At 41.9% G+C, this 22,630-nt stretch overlaps 1 protein-coding gene across 4 annotated transcripts in view; it reads right to left on the reverse strand.

The window, feature by feature from the left end:
• The window catches only part of CATSPERE (catsper channel auxiliary subunit epsilon), an 891,786-nt gene that overhangs the window by 302,853 nt on the left and 566,303 nt on the right, over window positions 1-22,630 (reverse strand). For all 4 annotated transcript variants that reach the window (XM_075596820.1, XM_075596822.1, XM_075596819.1 and 1 more), the window contains one exon: window positions 19,125-19,590. In XM_075596820.1, the coding sequence (XP_075452935.1) occupies window positions 19,125-19,590 (466 nt within the window). The remainder of the gene's footprint in view (window positions 1-19,124; window positions 19,591-22,630) is intronic.

Below are 22,630 nucleotides of genomic sequence, written 5' to 3' on the forward strand. Positions count from 1 at the left end.
ACTGAAAAAATAAAAGACATGAAAAAAAAATCACAAAAACCTGTAAAAGTAAAAATAATAAACTTTTCTTTTGTTTACTTACCATTAGATGCCCACTCACCGAAATCCAGGCGACCAGGAAGCGCTGGAACCAATCCACAGGTAACCATAAAATAATAAACCCTTACAATCCACAACTGTGTCTTCTTTCTTCTATTTGTAATCCTTTCCGTCAGTCTTGGGGTCTTCTTTTCTTCTTTGGGGTCTTCTCTGTCTTCTTCCATCTTCTTCTGCCACGCCCTTCTTTTCTTCTTAGGAGGGGAGGTGTTCCCTCCTCGGCGTCTGGCTTCAAAATGAGGCGACATAGTCTTTTATAGGCCTATGACGTCACATTTTGGTCAAATGTTTCCCACGGTCCTGATTGGGCCGTGAAAAACATGGGATTTGGAAGAAAAAAAATAATTTGATGACGTCATTTTAAGCTGCAGTTCATTTTTTTTTTTTAAATTTTTTTTTTTACTTCAATAGTTTCATGTGGGCAATCTCTAATTACCTAAAGAACTGCATTGCTGCCGGTCAATTCGTTCTCCGTCTATTGATCGGCAAAGTTTGGCGACATCTTTAAATATGGGGAATGTAAATCGTTGCTATAGGAACAAGCATGCTTTTTAAAATAGAATACAAGAAAATTGGTCTTTCAAAGTTGTTTTTTTTAAAACAGAAAATGCAAAAAGTATTTTTTCTTACTACAGAACTGATTTATTTAAAAAAACACACATGCAGGATATTGACTGAACTGCAGCTTTAAAGGCAATGACGTCAGCCAATCAGAATGGCTGAGTTTCAATTGCCTTTAAGATGACATCATCAAAACAAAGATGGCCGGCGACACATGGTACGGTAGCCAATCAGAGCGTGGGAACTCCATCCCAACTCTGATTGGCTCAAGTAGACCATGTGACAGAGGCTTTGCTTCAGCCAATTAGAGTTAGGAGGGAGTTCCCACGCTCTGATTGGCTACCGTACCATGTGTCGCCAGCCATCTTTGTTTTGATGACATCATCTTAAAGGCAATTGAAACTCAGCCATTCTGATTGGCTATGACAAACGCCCCTCTCATTTAGGGTCACTAGATACAGCACAGTCTTTTAGCAACAGCAGTAAACATTTGTTTTGTCTTATCTGTTCGTGGTGGGAACTCGGTCCCAAGTGTCCAGGCAAATCCTCTGGTACTGTGATACTTGGAGGGGCCGTCCACCCCGAACTGGAATCCGGGGAGCAGCGATACCCCCAGCCTCCAGGCTCTAAGGAGAGAGAGTCAAATGCAAAACTCTCTGTTCTAAATACCTGTGCATGTGATTAGAAGAGCAGGTGAGAGAGAACTAGACCCATTGTAATCTGTGGTCTGGATTTTCCATCCAGCAGCCTGAGTTAATGTGAAGCTGTGGAATGGACCATTTTTAACTATTCCTGAACTTTCTGAACTAAAATGGGGCAGAAAGCTGCCTAACATCTTTGGACTATGTCACAATATATATATATATATATATATATATATATATATATATATATATATATATATATATATACACTGGCGACACACTTTATCGCAGTGCGGCCAGATCCGCAAGCCGGGAGATTTCCCGGCTTGCTAGTGGCCGCCCCTCGGCGTGCCGCGCGTCATAGACGCGCGGTCACGCGTCATCGGGAGCCTGCGCCCCCTGCACGCGTGTCCAAGGGCTCCCCGAGGGAGCCCTGGTGTCCCGCGATCGCGGGACAGCGGCAGGGGGTTCCGGGGGACCCGGCGGACCCGGCAGCGGTAGGGAGAGCGCCCCGATCGGAGGGCGCTCTTCCGCTGCTTCGGCGCGCGCCCATCACACTCGGGCGCGCGCCAGGCTACTGCTGCGGCACAGAACGGGCAAATGCTCGAATAAACTGTGCCGCAGCAGTATATATATATATATATATATATATATTGAGAGAGATATAGATATATAGAGAGATAGATAGATATATAGTGAGGTAGATATATAGAGAGATAGATATATAGATATATAGAGAGATAGATATATAGAGAGATATATAGAGAGATAGAGAGATAGAGAGATAGATATATACAGCAGCGGCAGCTTTTATTCTTACAAATCACCGGCTTTTACCTGGCATGTTCCTGGAATGCCACGCTGTTCACCCGGAGCATGCCGCGCTCCAACCCAGGCACATGCCCGGCTGACGCGCGGTTGATGTGTTAATTGATAATGGTTCAGGATTTACTAGTTTGCAATGCTTCGCGTGTCCGCCAGATGGCATAAATTCATGAATTGTAATGCATTTAAAGGTCCCGATCACGTGACCGCGGCCTGTAAACCAAGCAGAGGGATACCGGCACCCCCTAAAGGGGCCTGTATCTCGGGGAGCAGGGGGTCCCCAGACCAAAAACCAAAGCGGTTCAGCTCCGGAGACCCCCTGCACATCTACACTATGAATAAAAATGTATTTTAAATGTATTTCTTTCTATTCATGTAATTATTTATTTAGATTTATTTATTAATTGTGCTGCTACTGTGTGTGAATTTTTTTTATTGTGGGTAGTGGGGGTGGGTGATGGGTGTATTAGCCCCAACGGTGGTTGTTTAGAGCTTGCGGGGGGGTAGCGGGTGCACTTAACCCCTTCACGACCGTAGCGGTATTAACTGCTACAGTCGTGAAGGGGTTAAGTGCACCCGCAACCCCCCCCGCAAGTCCTAAACTCACACAAAGGGCCAAACACCCCCTTCACCCACCCCCGCTACCCATAATAAAAAAAATTCACGCACAGCAGCCCCACAATTAATTAATAAATCTAAATAAATAAATAAATACATGAATATAAATAAATATATATATATATATATATATATATATATATATATATATATATATATGTAACAACAATCCCTATACATATATATATATATACAGTATATACACACACATGATGAACCAATATACAAATAAATGTAGAAGGGTTATCAAAACCATACTGTCCTACAAATAACACTTCTCCATACAGACACACTACATTACAATGAATTTCCTTTAATAATCCTAACTGATCTTACAATCTAAATCATCAAATGCCAATGAAACACCTCACATTCCAATCAATACATTGCATTTACATTGTATAAATGATGCATAAAATCTATGCACCATATACATTCTACAAATGAATGTGAACAATATGATTGCAAGCTAAATACAAATACTGTACTCCAAACAAGTCAACTATTTTAACCAATCAAGTAAACAAAAATCAATATATAAGTACCAACCGGAAAACAAAATTTAAAACCAAAGCTAACCCTTACAATACCAAGGATTACATCTATCTAATTATAAAAAACATTATACTGTACACACATTGAAGCATTGCAATAAACAACATACAGTACAGTACATCCCCTGTATCTCCCTGCCTTGAGTGTAATCTGTGTAAAGCCCCCTCCCCCCTAATGTTTCTGTTAAATCTCCCTGCCTTGAGTGTAATCTGTTTAAAGCCCCTTCCCCCCTAATGTTTCTGTTAAATCTCTCTGCCTTGAGTGTAATCTGTTTAAAGTCCCTTCCCCCCTAATGTTTCTGTTAAATCTCTCTGCCTGTGTTGCTGTGAGTGCAGTTTATGTAAATGTGGGGAGGGGGAGTGGGTTATAACCCCACCTCCTTGACTGTGATCTGTGTAAAGCCCCCTCCCCCCTAATGTTTCTGGTAAATCTCCCTGCCTTGAGTGTAATCTGTATAAAGCCCCCTCCTCCTATTGTGTCTGTTAAATCTGCCTTCCTGTATTGCTGTGAGTGCAGTTTATGTAAATGTGGGGAGGGGGGGGGACCCAATGTGCATACTGTGAGGTCTAACCACCCTCACCCACTACCCACATACCGTTACCCCCCCCCATCCTGGCCATGGCCCCTCCGCTTCTGCAAAACAGACACAAAAATTAAAACATCCAAAGTAATGTCCCCATACCCCTTAATCACCATAGCGGTTATTAACCGCTAGTCATTAAGGGGTTAACCCAAACTCACCCACCACTCGGGATGCCTACATACCCTCCCACACTAACCCCCCCCCCGTGAGGCCTAACCACCCTCACCCAGTACCCACAAGGGAGGCCTACCCACATACCGTTGGGGAAACAACCCCCCCCCCCCACCCCCAGTACCCACAATTAAAACAACACAGTGACCCACAATAAACATCATTATATTTATTAAATACATTACCCACCCCCTGTGCCCCCCATAAATACAAGATTTATCCTTTTACAAACAGGGTTCATAACGCAGCCCCACGCGAGTCCCCGGTGGGCTGGCGGGGCACCTGGACAGACCTACAGGATACCAGCAGCCCTTTTTAAACAGGTTCTGGAGGCCTGCTGGTGGGTCCCGCCAGCATCATGGCCCCCAGGTGGTCTCCTTGGGTCACCGTGGGCCACAATTGGGTCCCCACGGTAGGCCCGCGGATGTCTGGGGGCCCCGGGTCAGACCCACAGGTGTCTGCGGGGCCTCGAGTGGTTCCCACGGGGGTCTGGGGAACTCACGGGTGCTCAGTATGGGTACGCGGTGCCCCCCACAGAAGTGGGACCACACATCATCATCCCCACACCTACGGGTCGGCGGTGCCCACACAGAAGTGGGACCACACAGCTTCATCCCCGCAGACTACGGGTCGGCGGTGCCTCCACAGATGTGAGGCCACCACTTCATCCCTTCATGTGTCACCCGTGGAACCACCAGCCTGGTACCCGTGAGATACCCGAGGAAACCACAGATGGTCTCCAGAGGTCTCATGCGGAACCACGGAACAAACCCTGAATGTAAAAAAAATAAACCTGGCCTATACATTCAATACATACATCCCCCCCCCCAACACCTACAGTAAAATAATGTGCAAAATAACTTTTATCCAGATATGGATAATAGATTAATTGCCCATTATTAAAAACAATAACTAGCATATTCAAATAAATAAAGTACTACTGACCTCATCAATACGAAGTGTCCGTCTCCAGCAACATCCTTGTCTTGTCCACAAAATACATTTCCAAAACAAAGCCAATACATTGCAATTACATTCAGATATCAATTAACCCCTTAAACACCTTATCGGATAATAACCGCAAAGGTAATTAAGGGGTTAAGCCACACTGGCCCGATACCCACCCTTCAACCATGAATTTGTACAGTGGCTTCATCATGCAACTATATATACAGTATATATATATATATATATAAGTTCTTCGGTATTCGGTGATACCTTTTTTATTGGACTAACAATTTATGTCATAGGACAAGCTTTCGAGAGTTCTCCTCTCTTCTTCGGGTCAGGCAATACTGATATACAAAGGAATCTATGGCTAAAACAGTGTGGAGAGAGGGGAAAAAAATACAACAGATTTTTACTGTAGATAAGATAGGGTGTTAAGTGTTTGAAGCCAGGGGACAGTGTCAAAGAAAGGTGGGGAGGGGAAGGGATGCTGGGGGGGGGGGAGAGAGAAAGTGTGGATAAGAGTGGAGGCAAGCAGGATAATTACAGACAATTTTGGTAGGGTGTGAGAAAACCCATGTCCACATTAAGTCCTTTGGTTTTGGTGTCAAAGAGTCTTATCATTCTGAGTTCAAATGTTTTCCGTTCTTGGGTGCTTTTAAACATTCCATTGAGGATTTTGATTTTTAGATCATTTATGGAATGATCTGGTTGTGAGAAGTGATGTCCCACAGGTGAGCAGTATCTTCCTTGTTCGTGATGGAGTATAGAGTGTCTGTGCATATTCATTCTTCCTTGTAGTTTTTGGCTGGTTTCCCCAATGTAGCAACCTTGGTCACATTTGTTGCACTGAATCATATACACTAAATTCCTGGATGTGCAGCTGTATGATCCTTTAACATTGAATGTTCTATGGTTGTGACTGGCTGTGGGATCCTGGCAAATATGTTTGCAGAGTTTGCAGCGTTTGTTGCTGCATGGTTTTGAGCCCGTATCCATGTCTTTAAAATCGTTGTGAAGTTTTCTGCTGACTAATTTCTGTTTGAGGTTTGGTGGTTGCCGGAATGCAAGAATGGGAGGTTTGGGAAAGATTTCTTTTAATGTCGCATCCTCTGTCAGCATGGGTTGCAGATCTTTGATTATTTTTCGTATACCCTCTAGGGTAGGTTGTATGTGGTCACTAGTGGTATGCGTGTGGTAGGTTCTTTCTGTCTGTATTGTAGCAGGTGTTCTCGTGGGGCTTTTATTGCAGATGTAATAGTTTTGGCAATGGTCTTTGGTTTGTATCCCTTCTGCCTGAACGATTCAGTCAGGGTTGTGAGATGCCTGTTTCTGTCTTCAGTGTCAGAGCATATGCGGTGGTATCTTATAGCCTGGCTGTGTATGATACCTTGTTTTGTATGAGTGGGATGGAAGCTGGAGTTGTGGAGGTAACTGCATCTGTCAGTAGGTTTCTTGTATACAGATGTGTGCAGTGAGCCATCTTTCAGTGTTACCGTAGTATCTAGAAAGTTCACTAGGTTTGCCGAATAATCCATTTTGAGTTTAATTGATGGATGGAATGAGTTCAGGGACTCATGGAATAGTTTTAGGTTTTCTTCACCCTCTGTCCATATTATAAACAGGTCATCAATGTATCTGTAGTATTTGTAGGGTTTGTGGAGGCATGTAGTTAGGAATCTTTGTTCAAGATTTTCCATGAAAAGATTGGCATATTGCGGTGCCATCTTGGTACCCATTGCAGTCCCCATTAGTTGTAGGTACATTTCCTTGTTGAAGCTGAAGTAGTTGTGTGTGAGGATGTATTCTATCAGTTTGGTAATTACATCAGTGCTGTATTTCTGATCCATTGGAGATGTTGTAAGGAAATGCAGGCATGCCTCAATTCCATCCTTGTGGGGGATGTTGCTGTAAATCCATGGTAACTAGCAGTGTTGCTACATCCATGGTAACTAGCAGTGTGTTGGATGGTAGTTGGTTGATGTTGTTAAGATTATTGAGAAAATCTGTGGTATCTTGTATGAAGCTGTTGGTGCTTCTGACTAAAGGTTTGAGGATATTCTCCACTAAGCCTGATATTTGTTCCATGAGTGTATCCATGCCTGTTATAATTGGTCTGCCGGGGTTTCCTGGCTAGTGGATTTTGGGAAGCATGTAGAAGATCCCAACTCCTGGGTTGTCAGGTATTAGTTGCTTCAATTGTGTTTGCAGGTGGTTAGGGAATGTTTTGAAAGGTATGAGTTGCTTTGTATATTCCTGGGTTGGATCATGCGTGAGTTTCTTGTAGTAGGTGTTGTCTGTGAGTTGTCTATTGCCTTCTTCTATGTATTTATTTGTGTTCATAAGCACCACTGCGCCTCCGTTATCTGCTGGTTTGATGGTGATTTTGTGGTTGTTTCGCAGTTCCTTGATAGCAGATCTCTCCATGGGGGATAGGTTGTACATAGTTTTTTTCTGCTGTGTTGATGCTAGTAAGGAAACTTGTGATCTTAAGCTCTGTATGTAGCTGTCAAGTATGATGTTGCGTCCTGTTGGTGGTGTGAAGTACGTGTTCTTCTTCTTTTTTGACTGTTTTTTTGTTGAAGATGTTGGATGTGAAAAAGGATGAAAAAAAGGATGAAAAAGGATGAAAAAGGATGTGATGTCATTGAAAGCTTGTCACATGGTACTAGAGCCAATCAGAGCGTGGGAACTCCATCCCTACTCTGATTGGCTGTAGTACGTCACATCCTTTTTCCCCCCAAGCCTCTGTCACATGGTATACTAGAGCCAATCATTAGGGATGGAGTTCCCACGCTCTGATTGGCTACCATACCATGTGAGGGCGGCCATGTCCATGTGTCTTTTCATGACATCATCTTAAAGGCAATTGAAGCAAAGCCATTCTGATTGGCTGTGCTTTCATTGCCTTTAAGTGACATCATCATTTTTATTTTTATCGGCCAAAACACATGGTTTTCACGGCCCAATCAGGGCCGTGGGAACCATATGACGAAAATGTGACGTCATAGGCCTTTAAAAGCCTATGTCGTCTCATTTTGAAGCCAGACGCCGCGGAGGAAGGACCTCCGGAGAAGAAAGAAGACCAGGGCGTGGCCGAAGATGGAAAGAAGACCCCGCCCGGAAGAAGATAGAAGAAAGAAGAATACAGATGAAGATGAAGATGGATTATAAATAGAAGACCCGTGGATTGATTTGGATTTTTAGTTTAATGTTTATTTTTTTGTATGGTTTATTATTTTATGAGTTCCTGTTCGTGGATTGGTTCGTGAGTAAGCTGCGCAACGGGAGTCGGTGGGGGCAAGTAATGGTAAGTGAACTAAAGAAATGTATTTTATTTAACTTGTTCATTTTTTTAAAAGCTTTTATAACATGTGTATTTTTTTTTTGTGGTATATCATTTCTTGCCACTGTATGTATGTACTGTATGTATATATGTCTAGAGAGATATATACATACAGGGTAAGAAATGATGTTGTTTTAAAAGCTTGATTTGATGTGTTTTAAATTAATTTGTCTATGCTGCTATGCTTTATTGTGAGTTTAAAGTATTTTAAAATTAGATAGATGTAATTGTTAATATTGTATTGTGTGTTTCAGGGAGGTCAGGGCTAGCCTTGGTTTTAAAGTTTATATTCCGGTTGGTACTTATATTTTTTTCACATGCTGAATTGTTCTGCTCGAGGCGTGAATTAGTTAATTGTTTCATTCTTCGGGATGGACTGTCAATTGTTTAGGGATGTAAATAATGATTGCTAATTGATTTTTGTTTACTTGATTGGTTAAAATAGTTTACTTGTTTGGAGGTATTTGTATTTTGCTTGCAATGATATTGTTAACATTCATTTGCAGAATGTATATGGTGCATAGATTTTATGCATCATTTATACAATGTAAATGCAATGTATTGATTGGAATGTGAGGATTTTCATTGGCATTTGATGATTTAGATTGTAAGATCAGTTAGGTTTATTAAAGGAAATTCATTGAAATGTAGTGTGTCTGTATGGAGAAGTGTTATTTGAAGTACAGTATGATTTTGATAACCCTTCTACATTTATTTGTATATTGGTTCATCATGTGTGTGTATATACTGTATATATATATATGTATACGGATTGTTGTTATATATATACTGTATAAATATATATATATATATATATATATATATATATATATATATATATATATATATATATATATATATATATATATATATATATATATAGTGAATAGATTGAACAAGGCACTCCGTCCGGTAGATAAGGGTGGGTGCAAATCCTATATGAATCAAAATAAGTAATACGATACCGTATGAGCGAATATCAGAGGCAGCACTCCACAAGGTTGTCAAAAAAGTATTGTATTCAGTGAGACATAATAACCAAATTATATATATATATATATATATATATATATACATATATTTATTTATATTCATGTATTTATTTATTTATTTATATTTATTTATTAATTATGGGGCTGCTGTGCGCGATTTTTTTTTATTGTGGGTAGCGGGGGTGGGTGAAGGGGCTATTTGGCCCTTGGTGTGAGTTTAGGACTTGCGGGGGAGTTGCGGGTGCACTTAACCCCTTCACGACTGTAGCAGTCAATACCGCTATGGTCGTGAAGGGGTTAAGTGCACCCGCTACCCCCCCGCAAGCCCTAAACAACCACCGTTGGGGCTAATACCCCCTTCACCCACCCCCGCTACCCACAATAAAAAAAATTCACACACAGCAGCAGCACAATTAATAAATAAATCTAAATAAATAAATAAATAAATGAATAGAAATAAATACATTTAAAATACATTTTTATTCATAGTGTAGATGTGCAGAAATCTCCGGAGCTGAACCGCTGCGGTTTTAGGTCCGGGGACACCCTGCTCCCCGAGATACAGGCCCCTTTAGGGGGTGCCGGTATCCCTCTGCTTGGTTTACATGCCGCGGTCACGTGATCGGGACCTTTAAATGCAGAGGGATACTGGCACCTCATAAAGGGGGCTGTATCTCGGGAAGCAGGGGGTCGCCCGACCTGAAACCAACGCGGTTCAGCTCCGGAGACCCCCTGCACATCTACACTATGAATAAAAATGTATTTTATATGTATTTATTTATATTCATGTATTTATTTATTTATTTAGATTTATTTATTTATTGTGCTGCTGCTGTGTGTGAATTTTTTTTATTGTGGGTAGTGGGTGTGGGTGTGGTTATTTACACGGGATCCCCCTCCCCCTCCCCACATTTACATACAGTACACTGCACTCACAGAAACACAGGCAGGGAGATTTAACCGACACAATAGGGGGAGGGAGGCTTACACAGATTAGTCAAAGCAGGGAATCTTAGCAGACACAATAGGGGGAGGGTTTTTTACATAGATTACAGTCAAGGCAGGGAAGTTTAACACACGCAATAGGGGGAGGGTTTTTTACATAGATTAGTCAAGGCAGGGAAGTTTAATACACACAATAGGGGGAGGGTTTTTTACACAGATTACAGTCAAGGCAGGGAGGTTTAACACACACATTAAAAATATGTATTTAATGTATTTATTGTTTATTCTGCCTTAACCCTTCATTGCCTTAGCGGCTATCAGCTATGGTAATGAAGCAGCATTTCTGTATTTTTAATAATATTGTGCAGGAGCAGGTGGTCCCCTGAGCATTAATTTCTGGCTCAGGGAACCCCCTGCTCACTGTACAATATTATTAAAAATACAGAAATGCTGCTTCATTACCATAGCACATACTGTAGCCGCAAAGGTAAAGAACGCTTCTTTATTGATGTGTGTGTTTTATTCATACTGTAGATGTGCAGAGGGTCTCCAGAGCAGAAACATTTTGGTTTTAGGTCTGGGGACCCCCTGCTCCCCGAGATACAGGCCCCTTTAGGGGGTGCCGGTATCCCTCTGCTTGGTTTACAGGCCGCGGTCATGTGATCGGGACCTTTAAATGCAGAGGGATACTGGCACCTCATAAAGGGGGCTGTATCTCGGGGATCAGGGGGTCCCCGGACCTGAAACCAACGCGGTTCAGCTCCGGAGACCCCCTGCACATCTACACTATGAATAAAAATGTATTTTAAATGTATTTATTTATATTCATTTATTTATTTAGATTTATTTATTTATTTTTTGGGCGGCTGCTGTGTGTGAGTTTTTTTTTATTGTGGGTAGCGGGGGTGGGTGAAGGGGGTATTAGCCCCAATGGTGGTTGTTTAGGGCTTGCGGGGGGGGTAGAGGTTAACCCCTTCATGACCGTAGCGTTATTAACTGCTACGGTCGTGAATGGGTTAAATGCACCCGCAACCCCCCCGCAAGTCCTAAATTCACACCAAGGGCCAAATACCCCCTTCACCCACCCCCGCTACCCACAATAAAGCGGGCACAGTGGGTTAACCCCTTCATTGCCTTAGCGGCTATCAGCTATGGTAATGAATCAGCATTTCTGTATTTTTAATAATATTGTGCAGGAGCAGGGGGTCCCCTGAGCATTAATTTCTGGCTCAGGGAACCCCCTGCTCACTGTACAATATTATTAAAATACAGAAATGCTGCTTCGTTCCCATAGCACATAGCCGCAAAGGTAAGGAACGAGTGTTTATTTATATATGTGTTTTATTTATACTGTACATGTGCAGAGGGTCTCCGGAGCAGAAACATTTTGGTTTTAGGTCCGGGGACCCCCTGCTCCCCGAGATACAGGACCCTTTAGGGGGTGCCGGTATCCCTCTGCTTTGTTTACATGCCGCGGTCACGTGATCGGGACCTTTAAATGCAGAGGGATACTGGCACCTCATAAAGGGGGCTGTATCTCGGGAAGCAGGGGGTCCCCCGACCTGAAACCAACGCGGTTCAGCTCCGGAGACCCCCTGCACATCTACACTATGAATAAAAATGTATTATAAATAATTTTTAATGTGCCGATGTTTGCGCAGAGAGAGCAGCGGTTCTCTCTCTGCTGCCAACACATCTCGCCCCCGCCGGCCTATAGTATCATTGATGTGCATATACAGTACTGTATGTGTATGTTAGGGGTTATAGGGGTTGTTGTTATACAGTATATACTGTATATATACAGTATATACTGCATATATACAGTATTTACTGCATTACAATTCATGAATTTCTCGGCTTCAAAGACAACAGCTCGCAAACGCCCCCATGCATTTTTACACGGCATTGCAGTATTGCAGCCAGCGGGAATAAAATGCTTAAATCACGGGCGCGATATAACGCAATACACTCCGGGCGAAAACGACACTAAACCGCACATCACCGGGATATTCCGAAATTCGCGGAGCTAGCCAAGTAAGAATAAAGTTGGTCGGTACTGTAGATATATATATATATATATATAGAGAGAGAGAGATATAGATAGATAGATAGATAGATAGATCGATAGATAGATAGATAGATAGATAGATCTCTTACAGGGAATGTGTGAGGCTTTTGAATATTTCTTAGCATCCCCTATCCAGAATTTACATTTAGCATAATTCCCTTAATATCTGTGCTTCCCTTGGACTTTATCCCCGAGTTACGGCTATAATCTTGACCGAGTGACGTCAGCAGTACAATCTCGCGACATCAGAGGAGAAACCAGGGAGCTCAGGAGGGCAGCTGCAGGCGGAGGAAACCTACCACAGAGAATCTTGGCATTCCACGTGGAGAGGAAGCAGACCATCACTCCAGGCAGCAGGATGGAGAGGATTTTATATCCTATATGCTTGTATACTTCTGCTACTTTGTAAGTAGCGATCTACCTTTGCGCATTGACCATTACAAAACGTACTTCACCATATTTTGTCTCTTTTCTATTTTGTTTCAGAGAAATCAAGGACTCTAATATATTCCCAGTCCATTCATGCTCATATTTTATTGTTTAGTTAACAGTTTGCGCCTGTGTTTTCCCCTTTTCCCTATATATTTGCTATTGTGTGTAGTTTAACACTTAGGCAGCAATTGTTACTATTTTATTGTTTAAATCTTTTAATTTGCGCACTTAGTATTTTATAGTGTAAATATATATATATATATATATATATATATATATATATATATATATATATACACACACACACACATCAAATAAAAAAAACAATCCTCCCCAAGCCCCCCAATACATATAAAAATTCCCCAAGCCCCCCAATACATAGAACAATTCTCCCAAGCCCACAATACATATTAAAATTCCCCCAAGCCCCCCAATACATATAAAAATTCCCCCAAGCCCCCCAATACATATAAAAATTCCCCCAAGCCACACAATATATATATTTAAAAAAAAGACTTACCTTGTGGATGATCAGGCCGGGTCCAGTGGATGCCGGTAGGGGTGGTGGGGAAGGTGGATGCCGTGGGGGGGGGGGGGAGTGAGGAGCTGGCTGGATGAGGCTGGGGAGGGCCGCTGCTGCAGGGGGTGGCCCGGTGCTGCGGGGTGGGGAGTGATACGCAGGGGGTGGCTCGGTCCTGCAGGTAGCAGGGGCGATGCTGCAGGGGGTGGCCCGGTGCTGCAGGTAGGGGGGGGTGATGCATACTGCAGGGGGTGGCCCGGTGCTGAAGTGGGGTGGGGGTGATGCTGCAGGGGTGGCTGGGCGCTGCAGGGGGGGGCGATGCTGCAGGGGTGGCCCGGTGCTGCAGGGGGGGCGATGAGCAGGGGGTGGCCCGGTGGTGGGGGGCGATGCTGCAGGGGGGGCATTGCGCAGGGGGTGGCCCAGTGCTGCAAGGGGGGGGTGGCCCTGTGCTTAAAGGGGGGCGATGCTGCGGGGGGGGCGGCAGGCAGGTGCCCCACGAGGATGCACCCACACGCACGCCGGCGCGCCGGAAGCTTAGACCAGCTGCTGACTTTCGGCGCTGCCAATAAGGAGACCCAGCATATTTAAAAAAAATTTTTTTTGTTTAATTGGCGACTGGCCGTGCAGGGGGCCCGGCCTCACGGGGACCAGGATGCCAGTATCCTTTGTCCCCCCCCTCTTGGCAGCCCTGCATATACCTACTGCATATATACAATAAATGCAAGAGATACATCCCAAAGTTTAAACCATGCGACATGTAGTGTTAGTATGGTATTGACCTCTACGCACCAATACACAACCCACCCCCTGTGCCCCACAAACCACCTTTGACAAAGCACTCCAGCAAAACATACGTCAGGTGGTGGGTGGAGCTTGTCTGATGCCACGGTGCTCCCTGAGTGCAGCAGGGGTGAGACGGACAGACATACTATACACAAGCGACCAGGTTGTAGATTTTACCGTTTTTTCTCTGTATATCAGCTTTACCACATGTATGTATGTATATGTATGTATGTATGTATGTATGTATGTATGTCTTTATTTGTATAGCGCCATAAAATGTACATAGCGCTTCACAGTAGTAATACATGTCATATAAATAACAAATATAAATAACACATCATGGGAATAAGTGCTTCAGACATACTGTAAAAGTAACATTAAGGAAGGAGTCCCTGCTCCGAGGAGCTTACAATCTAATTGGTAGGTAGGGAGAACGTACAGAGACAGTAGGAGGGAATACTAGTAAGTGCGTCTGCAGGAGGCCAAGCTTTGTGTCATGTGTCCATGATTATCCAGTGCTACTCATATGCTTCTTTAAGCAGATGTGTCTTAAGGTGGGTCTTAAAGGTGGATAGCGAGGGGGCTAGTCGGGTATTGAGGGGAAGAGCATTCCAGAGGTGTGGGGCAGAAAGTGAGAAAGGTTTAAGGCGGGAGAGAGCTTTAGATACAAAGGGGGTAGAAAGAAGACATCCTTGAGAAGAACGCAAGAGTCGTGATGGTGCATAGCGAGAAATTAGGGCTGAGATGTAATGAGGGGCAGAAGAATGTAAAGCTTTAAAAGTGAGCAGTAGAATTGAGTGTGAGATACGCGATTTAATCGGAAGCCAGGAGAGGGATTTCAGCAGGGGAGACGCTGAGACAGATTTAGGAAAGAGTAGAGTGATTCTGGCAGCAGTGTTTAGGATAGATTGTAGGGGAGACAGGTGAGAGGTAGGAAGGCCGGACAGCAGGAGGTTGCAGTAATCGAGACGTGAGAGAATGAGGGCCTGAGTCAGAGTTTTAGCAGTTGAGTAACAGAGGAAAGGGCGTATCTTTGTGATATTGCGGAGGAAAAAGCGACAAGTTTTAGAAACTTTTTGAATATGAGAGGAGAATGAGAGAGAGGAATCAAGTGTGACCCCTAGGCAGCGTGCTTGGGCTACTGGATGAATTATCGTATTTCCAATAGCAATGTGGAAGGATGTAGTAGGGCCAGGTTTGGGAGGTAGTATAAGGAGCTCTGTTTTTGCCATGTTAAGTTTCAGTCGGCGGATGGCCATCCAGGATGATATTCCAAAGAGGCATTCAGAAACTTTGGTCTGTATAGCAGGTGTAAGGTCAGGGGTTGAAAGGTAAATTTGTGTGTCGTCAGCATAGAGGTGATATTTAAACCCAAAAGATGTGATTAGGTCACCTAGAGAGAGTGTGTAGAGAGAAAAGAGAAGGGGTCCCAGGACAGAGCCCTGGGGTACCCCCACAGAGAGATCAATAGAGGAGGAGGAGGTGTTAGCAAAAGAGACACTGAATGTACGATGGGAGAGGTAAGAGGAGATCCAGGATAAAGCTTTGTTCCGAATACCAAGAGTATGGAGAATGTGAAGGAGAAGAGGGTGGTCCACGGTGTCGAATGCTGCAGAGAGGTCGAGTAATATGAGCAGAGTGTAATGACCTCTGTCTTTGGCAGCGTGGAGGTCGTCATTTATTTTAGTGAGGGCTGTTTCAGTAGAGTGAGCAGTGCGGAAGCCAGATTGTAGAGGGTCTAGTACAGAATAGGTGTTGAGAAAGTGTAGCAATCGAGAGAATACAAGACGTTCAAGGAGTTTGGAGGCAAAAGGCAGGAGGGAGACAGGTCGATAGTTAGAAGGACAGGTAGGGTCAAGCTTGCTGTTTTTGAGTAATGGTATAACGGTTGCATGCTTGAAGGATGAAGGAAAGGTACCACAGTAGAGGGAAGAGTTAAAGATCTGTGTGAGCATAGGGATTATAGAAGGAGCAAGAGGTTTTAGGAGATGGGAGGGAATGGGGTCAAGTGGGCAAGTGGTAGAGGGCGAAGAGGAGATCAGCAGTGATACATCCTCCTCCGAGATAGGGGTCAATACCATACTAACACTACATGCCGCATGGTTTAAACTTTGGGATGTATCTCTTGCATTTATTGTATATATGCAGTAGGTATATGTGCCGTTCTGTTCCCCCCCCCCCCCCCCCCCCAAGTATACAAATCTGTATAAACAGTTACTTCTGATTGCGGAAGTTATGTTATAACAGAGGGATCTAATTTTAGATCACCGAGTTAAGCTGCACCCATTTATTAAGTTCATGTGAGTGGGAGATTTTCCCTGCAGGGTTCTTTATCTGCGTATACAAATAGAAGGTTATTTACACACCCTCAACATAATCACGAACATATCTATGTTTCCTATGATTAAGTATAACTAGTTTGCTACACTACAGCTATTTCCTCAGGACAGGCAGTGTGTTACTTTCACATATGTAAGATTACATTGTTGCATATTGATATAACAGCAGGCAGTGTATCACGTTTATGTGTGGTCAACTATACTGCTGCACTGTGAGCAAGAGACTTTCCTTGCTGGTTTCTCCATGTGCACAGACCTGGTGGGAACCTTTTACATACCCCCAGTGCTGTCATAGATCTGTCTATGCTCTGTATGTGAAGATATATTGTTGCACTGCATCTACTGTATTATTGAAGGCAGGGAATGAACCTTTTATGTGCTGGGCTGTACTGTTGTACAGCAGTTATTATACCAGCACTACAACCTCTATGCCTACATCAGATATCACCAATTAATGCTACCTCTATTTATCTGGGCTATTACATTTTGGAGCAATCTAAGTAAGAGGCTATAACTGGATACGAACTTGATTCATGCCTCTAGGCTTGTATATACATTTTATGTGCCTATTAACCAGATATATATGACCAATGAAACATTACTGGTAGAGGACTATTTTCATCGGTAGTTTATATGTATTATACTATTCGGTACTAAGTTATATGAACTTTTTAGAGAAACTAGAGTAAGAGGCTATGGGGCCTATGCAGAGAGCAGCGAATTTTAAAATTGGCGAATTTATTAAAAAGTAGCTTTTTTGGAGAGTTTTAATCTCCATATGCAGAAAAGTGCGAATTCTGCTATGTTTAACATGGATGCGTGTGGCGAGTTTAAATTGGCGAGATGCGCGCTTCAGAAATGTGTTAAAACAAATTCGCGCCTTTTTTTTTCCCTTTGCAATGGCCGCGAGCGGCAGTTTTTTTTGGCGAGGCAAAACGGAGACAATAGCGCCATTTTATTGGCGCGAACAGCCGCTAGATGCCGTTCGCGCCTCTCTGCATACGGATATTTTTTAAACTGGCGAGATTGCGGTTCTCGCCAGCCGCGAGGCGAGTTTTACAAATAGAAAAGAAAAATTGGCGCGTTTTTCGGAAATCTCCATTTTCTGCTGTTTTCTGCGCGATTATCTCCAAAAAATGGCGAATTTCGAAAATTCGCTGCTCTCTGCATAGGCCCCTATAACTGGATACAAACTGGATTCGTGCCTCTAGGCATGTATACACACTTTATGTGCCTTTATATCAGGTTTACATTAGTATATACTACTGGTAGTGTACTGTACTACTCGCATTTGAACTTATTATGCAATTGACTTGTACTATAGCATTCGGTACTAAGTATAGGATCATGTGATTTACTATTCTAGTATTTATTTTATTACCAAGCTATCCACAAACACAGGTTCCATATATCCTTTATATCCTATTCTATAGTCACTTATATGTGACTTCTATTGTACAGGATGATTGCTATTTTACCTATGTCTAACTAAATCTGTGCCACCACCATGTGGACAAGTTAGATATAAAAGGTTATCCTGTGTTGTTCTTATCTATATGTTTGTATTTTTGTTTTTCGTTCACCAATTGGCCATAGATTCTATCCCACCAATGTTGAGACTTTTTTTTAGATGTAGATTTAATAAACTATTTTAATATACACTCAATTACACTAATCACACCGAGTGCTTTCAAGAGGGATCTCTTTCTTTTGTTGTAATCCATCCCCCTTTTTCCCTATTTGCACCTGTGTCCCCTTATATGCTCTCTAATTAAGCTGAAGCGAGGGTACTATCCCCATCTCTTCCCTCCCCCATAGTTATACATTTATATTTCAGTAGTTTGCAGTAATGCTTAGCTGGCTTTAAAGACATACAATAATATACCAAATTATGCAAGTAACCCAAACACATATATATTATGAAACAAATTGAAACACTCTTTATTTGCATGTTTTAACATTAATAGTTTTCATATTGCCGTACTGCTACATTTTTACAGATGTAGTAAATCTTACCATTTCCGTGGCCGTGCCCATTCACTGTCATACACTGGCGACACACTTTATTCGAGCTCGGCTAGTCCCATGAATTCGGGTATACCCGGGTGTATTGAGGTTTGTGACTGTTTTCTGCCCGAGTGCATTGGGTTATTTTCCATGCAGGGATTGAAGCATTTTATTCCCGCTGGCTGCAATACTGCACAGTATATATATATATATACTGCATTACAATTCATGAATTTATGCCATCTGGTAGACACGCGAAGCATTGCAGCCTATTAAATCCTAATCATTATCATTTAACAGATCAGCCGCCCGTCAGCCAGGCATGAACCCAGGCTGGGAAGGCAAACGCAACGGGGCTTGTCAGAGGTGAGGAGCGGTGCATTCCAGGTATCTGCCAGGTACATACTGGGTATTTGCTCGAATAAAGTGTGTCGGTGCAGTACGTCTGCTATGGTCACGGTCCTAAAGGATTAACACTGTTGGGGTCCCATTCAAGAGCATAGACCACCTCCCCCACCCCCCCATAGTGCGATCGTGGTGGACTGTCCTCAGCACCGCTGATTTTTGATTTTTTTTTTTCATCGCAGTGCTAGGTACAATAAGTCTTGCTACATCTGTACCTTTGTTTAATTACAATGCCCCAATATTTGGAAAACTATCCTTGACTCAAATAAAATAGAAATAAACTTACCAATAATAACTTGTTGGATGGTGCTACCAGAAGATGACACAGAGTTGTTAGTCTCAGATGTCTTAAGCATTCCATGTAAAGTATTGTTGTGGTAACTATAAAAAACATCTGTTTGACTCCACATCAGGAGGTCTGGTAATGCAGCATTAAAGAACTTCATAGACAAAAATCCAGACATAGCCTTTTTTAAATAGGTTGAGACCCAAAACCCTTTGTGCTCATCAAAAATTGCTAGCCAAAATAATCCGTCAGAGCCATCACATATAATGCATGTTGAGATTAAAACTCCAACTTCAGGTGGACGCGATCCAAAAGCAACAGTGAGTATGATGATAGATTTAGCTTGTATATTAAGATTATTTTGTAATTGTTCTGCACGAACCAACATCATAAAGACATTATCTTCGTATCCAAGATAAAGTTCATTTTCTGTCCAAAGTAACAGTATGCTTAATGACTTTCCATTCTATAGAGAAAATAAAATTTAACCACAATAAAAAATTATAAAAATATACAATGTCAATAAAATACATTTAATTGTGGGTGGATACACTTTAAAGTAATAAACAACAGTAACACGTCACATCAAGGGAAACAAATTATTTGTAAACCAAAGTTATGATAAATTAATCTAGTACCGGTTCAAGAATTGAATCATTGTAGTCTGGATACCATGGCCCAGACTTACAAAATGTAGTAACATTTTCAAATAGTGTCATGTTACCTAAAACAGGAACAGCCAATTATATTAAAAAATAATGACCAAAACTAGAGCTTATTAGCATTAACGTCATGTTATTTCATGATAACGATATGTTATCTTCAAATAACATGACATTATTTAAGTCTTGGGCCTAGATTCCCAAAAGTGTACTAAGCTTTAGCAAGCCTCAGTTCCCATTTCCATTAAAGCATGCTAGAACTTATCACCCTCTTGTGGATCTCGGCCTTGGTGTTACGAAACATGGGTTTTAGACGAGAGTGAAATTACACTACAGTACATTATTTGTCATACCTAAATCTGGCTTTGCGACTAGGCACACATGGAAAAAGGGCATTTTCCTATTGCTTATTTCAGTGTTTGGATGGGAATCACACCAGGCTTACTGTAGGTATGAGTTATGTAACCCTTTCACTTTTAGCTCTCATACTTACATAGTTACATAGTAGATGAGGTTGAAAAAAGACGTATATCCATCAAGGTCAACCTATTCTAAATTTAGACAACAGATAATTTATCCTATATCTATACCTAGTTATTGATCCAGAGCAAGGCAATCAAAAAAAAAACATATATCCAATGATATCTCATAAGGGGAAAATGTATTCCTTCCTGACTCCAAGAATTGGCAATCTGATTAATCCCTGGATCAACATCGTTCCCATGTATACTTGTTATACTTATTTGGTATATCCCAGTATACTTTTCCTTTCTACAAAGATGTCCAACCTTTTTTTGAACAAATCTATTGTATCTGCCATCACAGTCTCCATAGGTAATGAATTCCACATTATAACTGCCCTTACTGTAAAGAACCCTTTCCATTATTGAGTGGTGCTGGTGAAATCGCCTTTCCTAAAAAACTTAAGGGATGTCCCCGAATCCTTTGTACTGCCTGTGGGATGAATAGTTCTTTTGAAAACTCCTTGTATTGTCCCCGAATATGTTTGTATGTAGTTATATATCTGGTGTCGACTCCTTGTGACCTTGGGCAAGTCACTTTATCTCCCTGTGCCCCAGGCACCAAAAACATAGATTGTAAGCTCCACAGGGCAGGAACTGTGTCTGCAAAATGTCTCTGTAAAGCGCTACGTTAAACTAGCAGCGCTATACAAGAACATGCTATTATTATTATTATTATTATTATTATCATATCCCCTCTTAGATGCCTCTTTTCTAATGTAAATAAATATAATTTAGCTAGCCTCTCCTCATAAGTTAGATTGTCCATCCCCTTTATTAATTTGGTGGCTCTTCTCTGCACTCTCTCTAGTATCAGAATGTATTTTCTAAGGAGTGGTGCCCAAAATTGTACTCCATATTCAAGGTGTGGTCTTAATAATGCTTTGTAAAGGGGCATAATTATGTTTACTTCCCTTCCATCCATTGCCCGTTTAGTGCAAGATATGTTCTTGTTTGCCTTTGCAGCTACTGCATGACTTTGGGCACTATTGCTAAGCCTGCTGTCTACAAGCACTCCTTAATCCTTCTCCATCAAGGATTCCCCAATTAATCCCCATTTAATTTGTAAGTCGTCTGTTTATTCTTGCATCCCAAATGCATAACCTTACATTTATCTGTATTAAACCTCATCTGCCATTTACCTGCCCACATTTCCAGTCTATCCAAGTCCTTCTGAAGAGAAATTACATCCTGCTCTGATTCTACTACCTTACACAATTTAGTGTCATCAGCAAAGATGGAGATTTTTCTCTCTATGCAAACCTCAAGGACATTAATAAACAAGTTAAAAAGCAGTGGTCCCAGTACCAATCCCTGAGGTACTCCACTCAGAACATTAGCCCAACCTGAAAAAGTTCCATTCATGACAACCCTCTGTTGTCTATGCTTCAACCAGTTTTCAATCCATGTGCATATATTTTTACTAAGTCCAATTTTCTTTATTTTGTACACCAACCTCTTGTGTGAAACCGTATCAAAAGACTTTGCAAAATATAAGTAGACCACATCAACTGCATTACCCTGGTCTAAATTGCTACTTACCTCCTCAAAGAAACAAATAAGGTTAGTTTGGCATGATCTATCCTTCATAAATCCATGCTGACTATTACTAATAATTTTGTTTTCCATTAGGCATTCCTGAATATTATCCGTATTAAACCTTCAAGTAGTTTCCCCACTATTGAAGTCAGGCTTACAGGTCTGTAATTCCCTGGTTGTGATCTAGCTCCCTTTTTAAATATAGGCGCCACATCTGCTTTACGCCAATCTTGTGGTACTGAGCCTGTGGAAATGGAGTCCTTGAATATTAAATATAATGGTTTGGCTATTACTGAACTTAACTTCTTGAGTACTCTTGGATGTATGCCATCGGGGCCAGGTGCCTTGTTTACTTTAATTTTTTCAAGTCGCTTATGAACTTCTTCCTCAGTTAACCAATTGTTAATTAATATGGAGGTTGTGGCTTCCTCCTGCGGCACTACTATTGAAATTGATTCTTCCCTGGTAAACATAGAGGCAAAGAATTTGTTTAATACCTCTGCTTTTTCCTTATCTCCAATAATCTGCCTACCCATCTCACACTGAAAGGGTCCTATATTTTCTTTTCTCATTTTGTTGTTATTAAGGTACTTAAAGAAATTCTTAGGGTTGATCTTACTTTCTATTGCAATCCTTTTTTCATTATCCATTTTTGCTAATTTGATTGCCATTTTGCAATTTTTGTTACATGTCTTATAATTCTGATACGATGTCTCCGTCCCTTCTGACTTAAAGAATCTAAACGCCTTCCTCTTCTTGTCCATTTCCTTCCTTACCTGTCTAT

The sequence above is a fragment of the Ascaphus truei genome, chromosome 4 (genome assembly GCF_040206685.1).
Source record: "Ascaphus truei isolate aAscTru1 chromosome 4, aAscTru1.hap1, whole genome shotgun sequence".
Classification (NCBI taxonomy): Eukaryota; Metazoa; Chordata; class Amphibia; order Anura; family Ascaphidae; genus Ascaphus; species Ascaphus truei.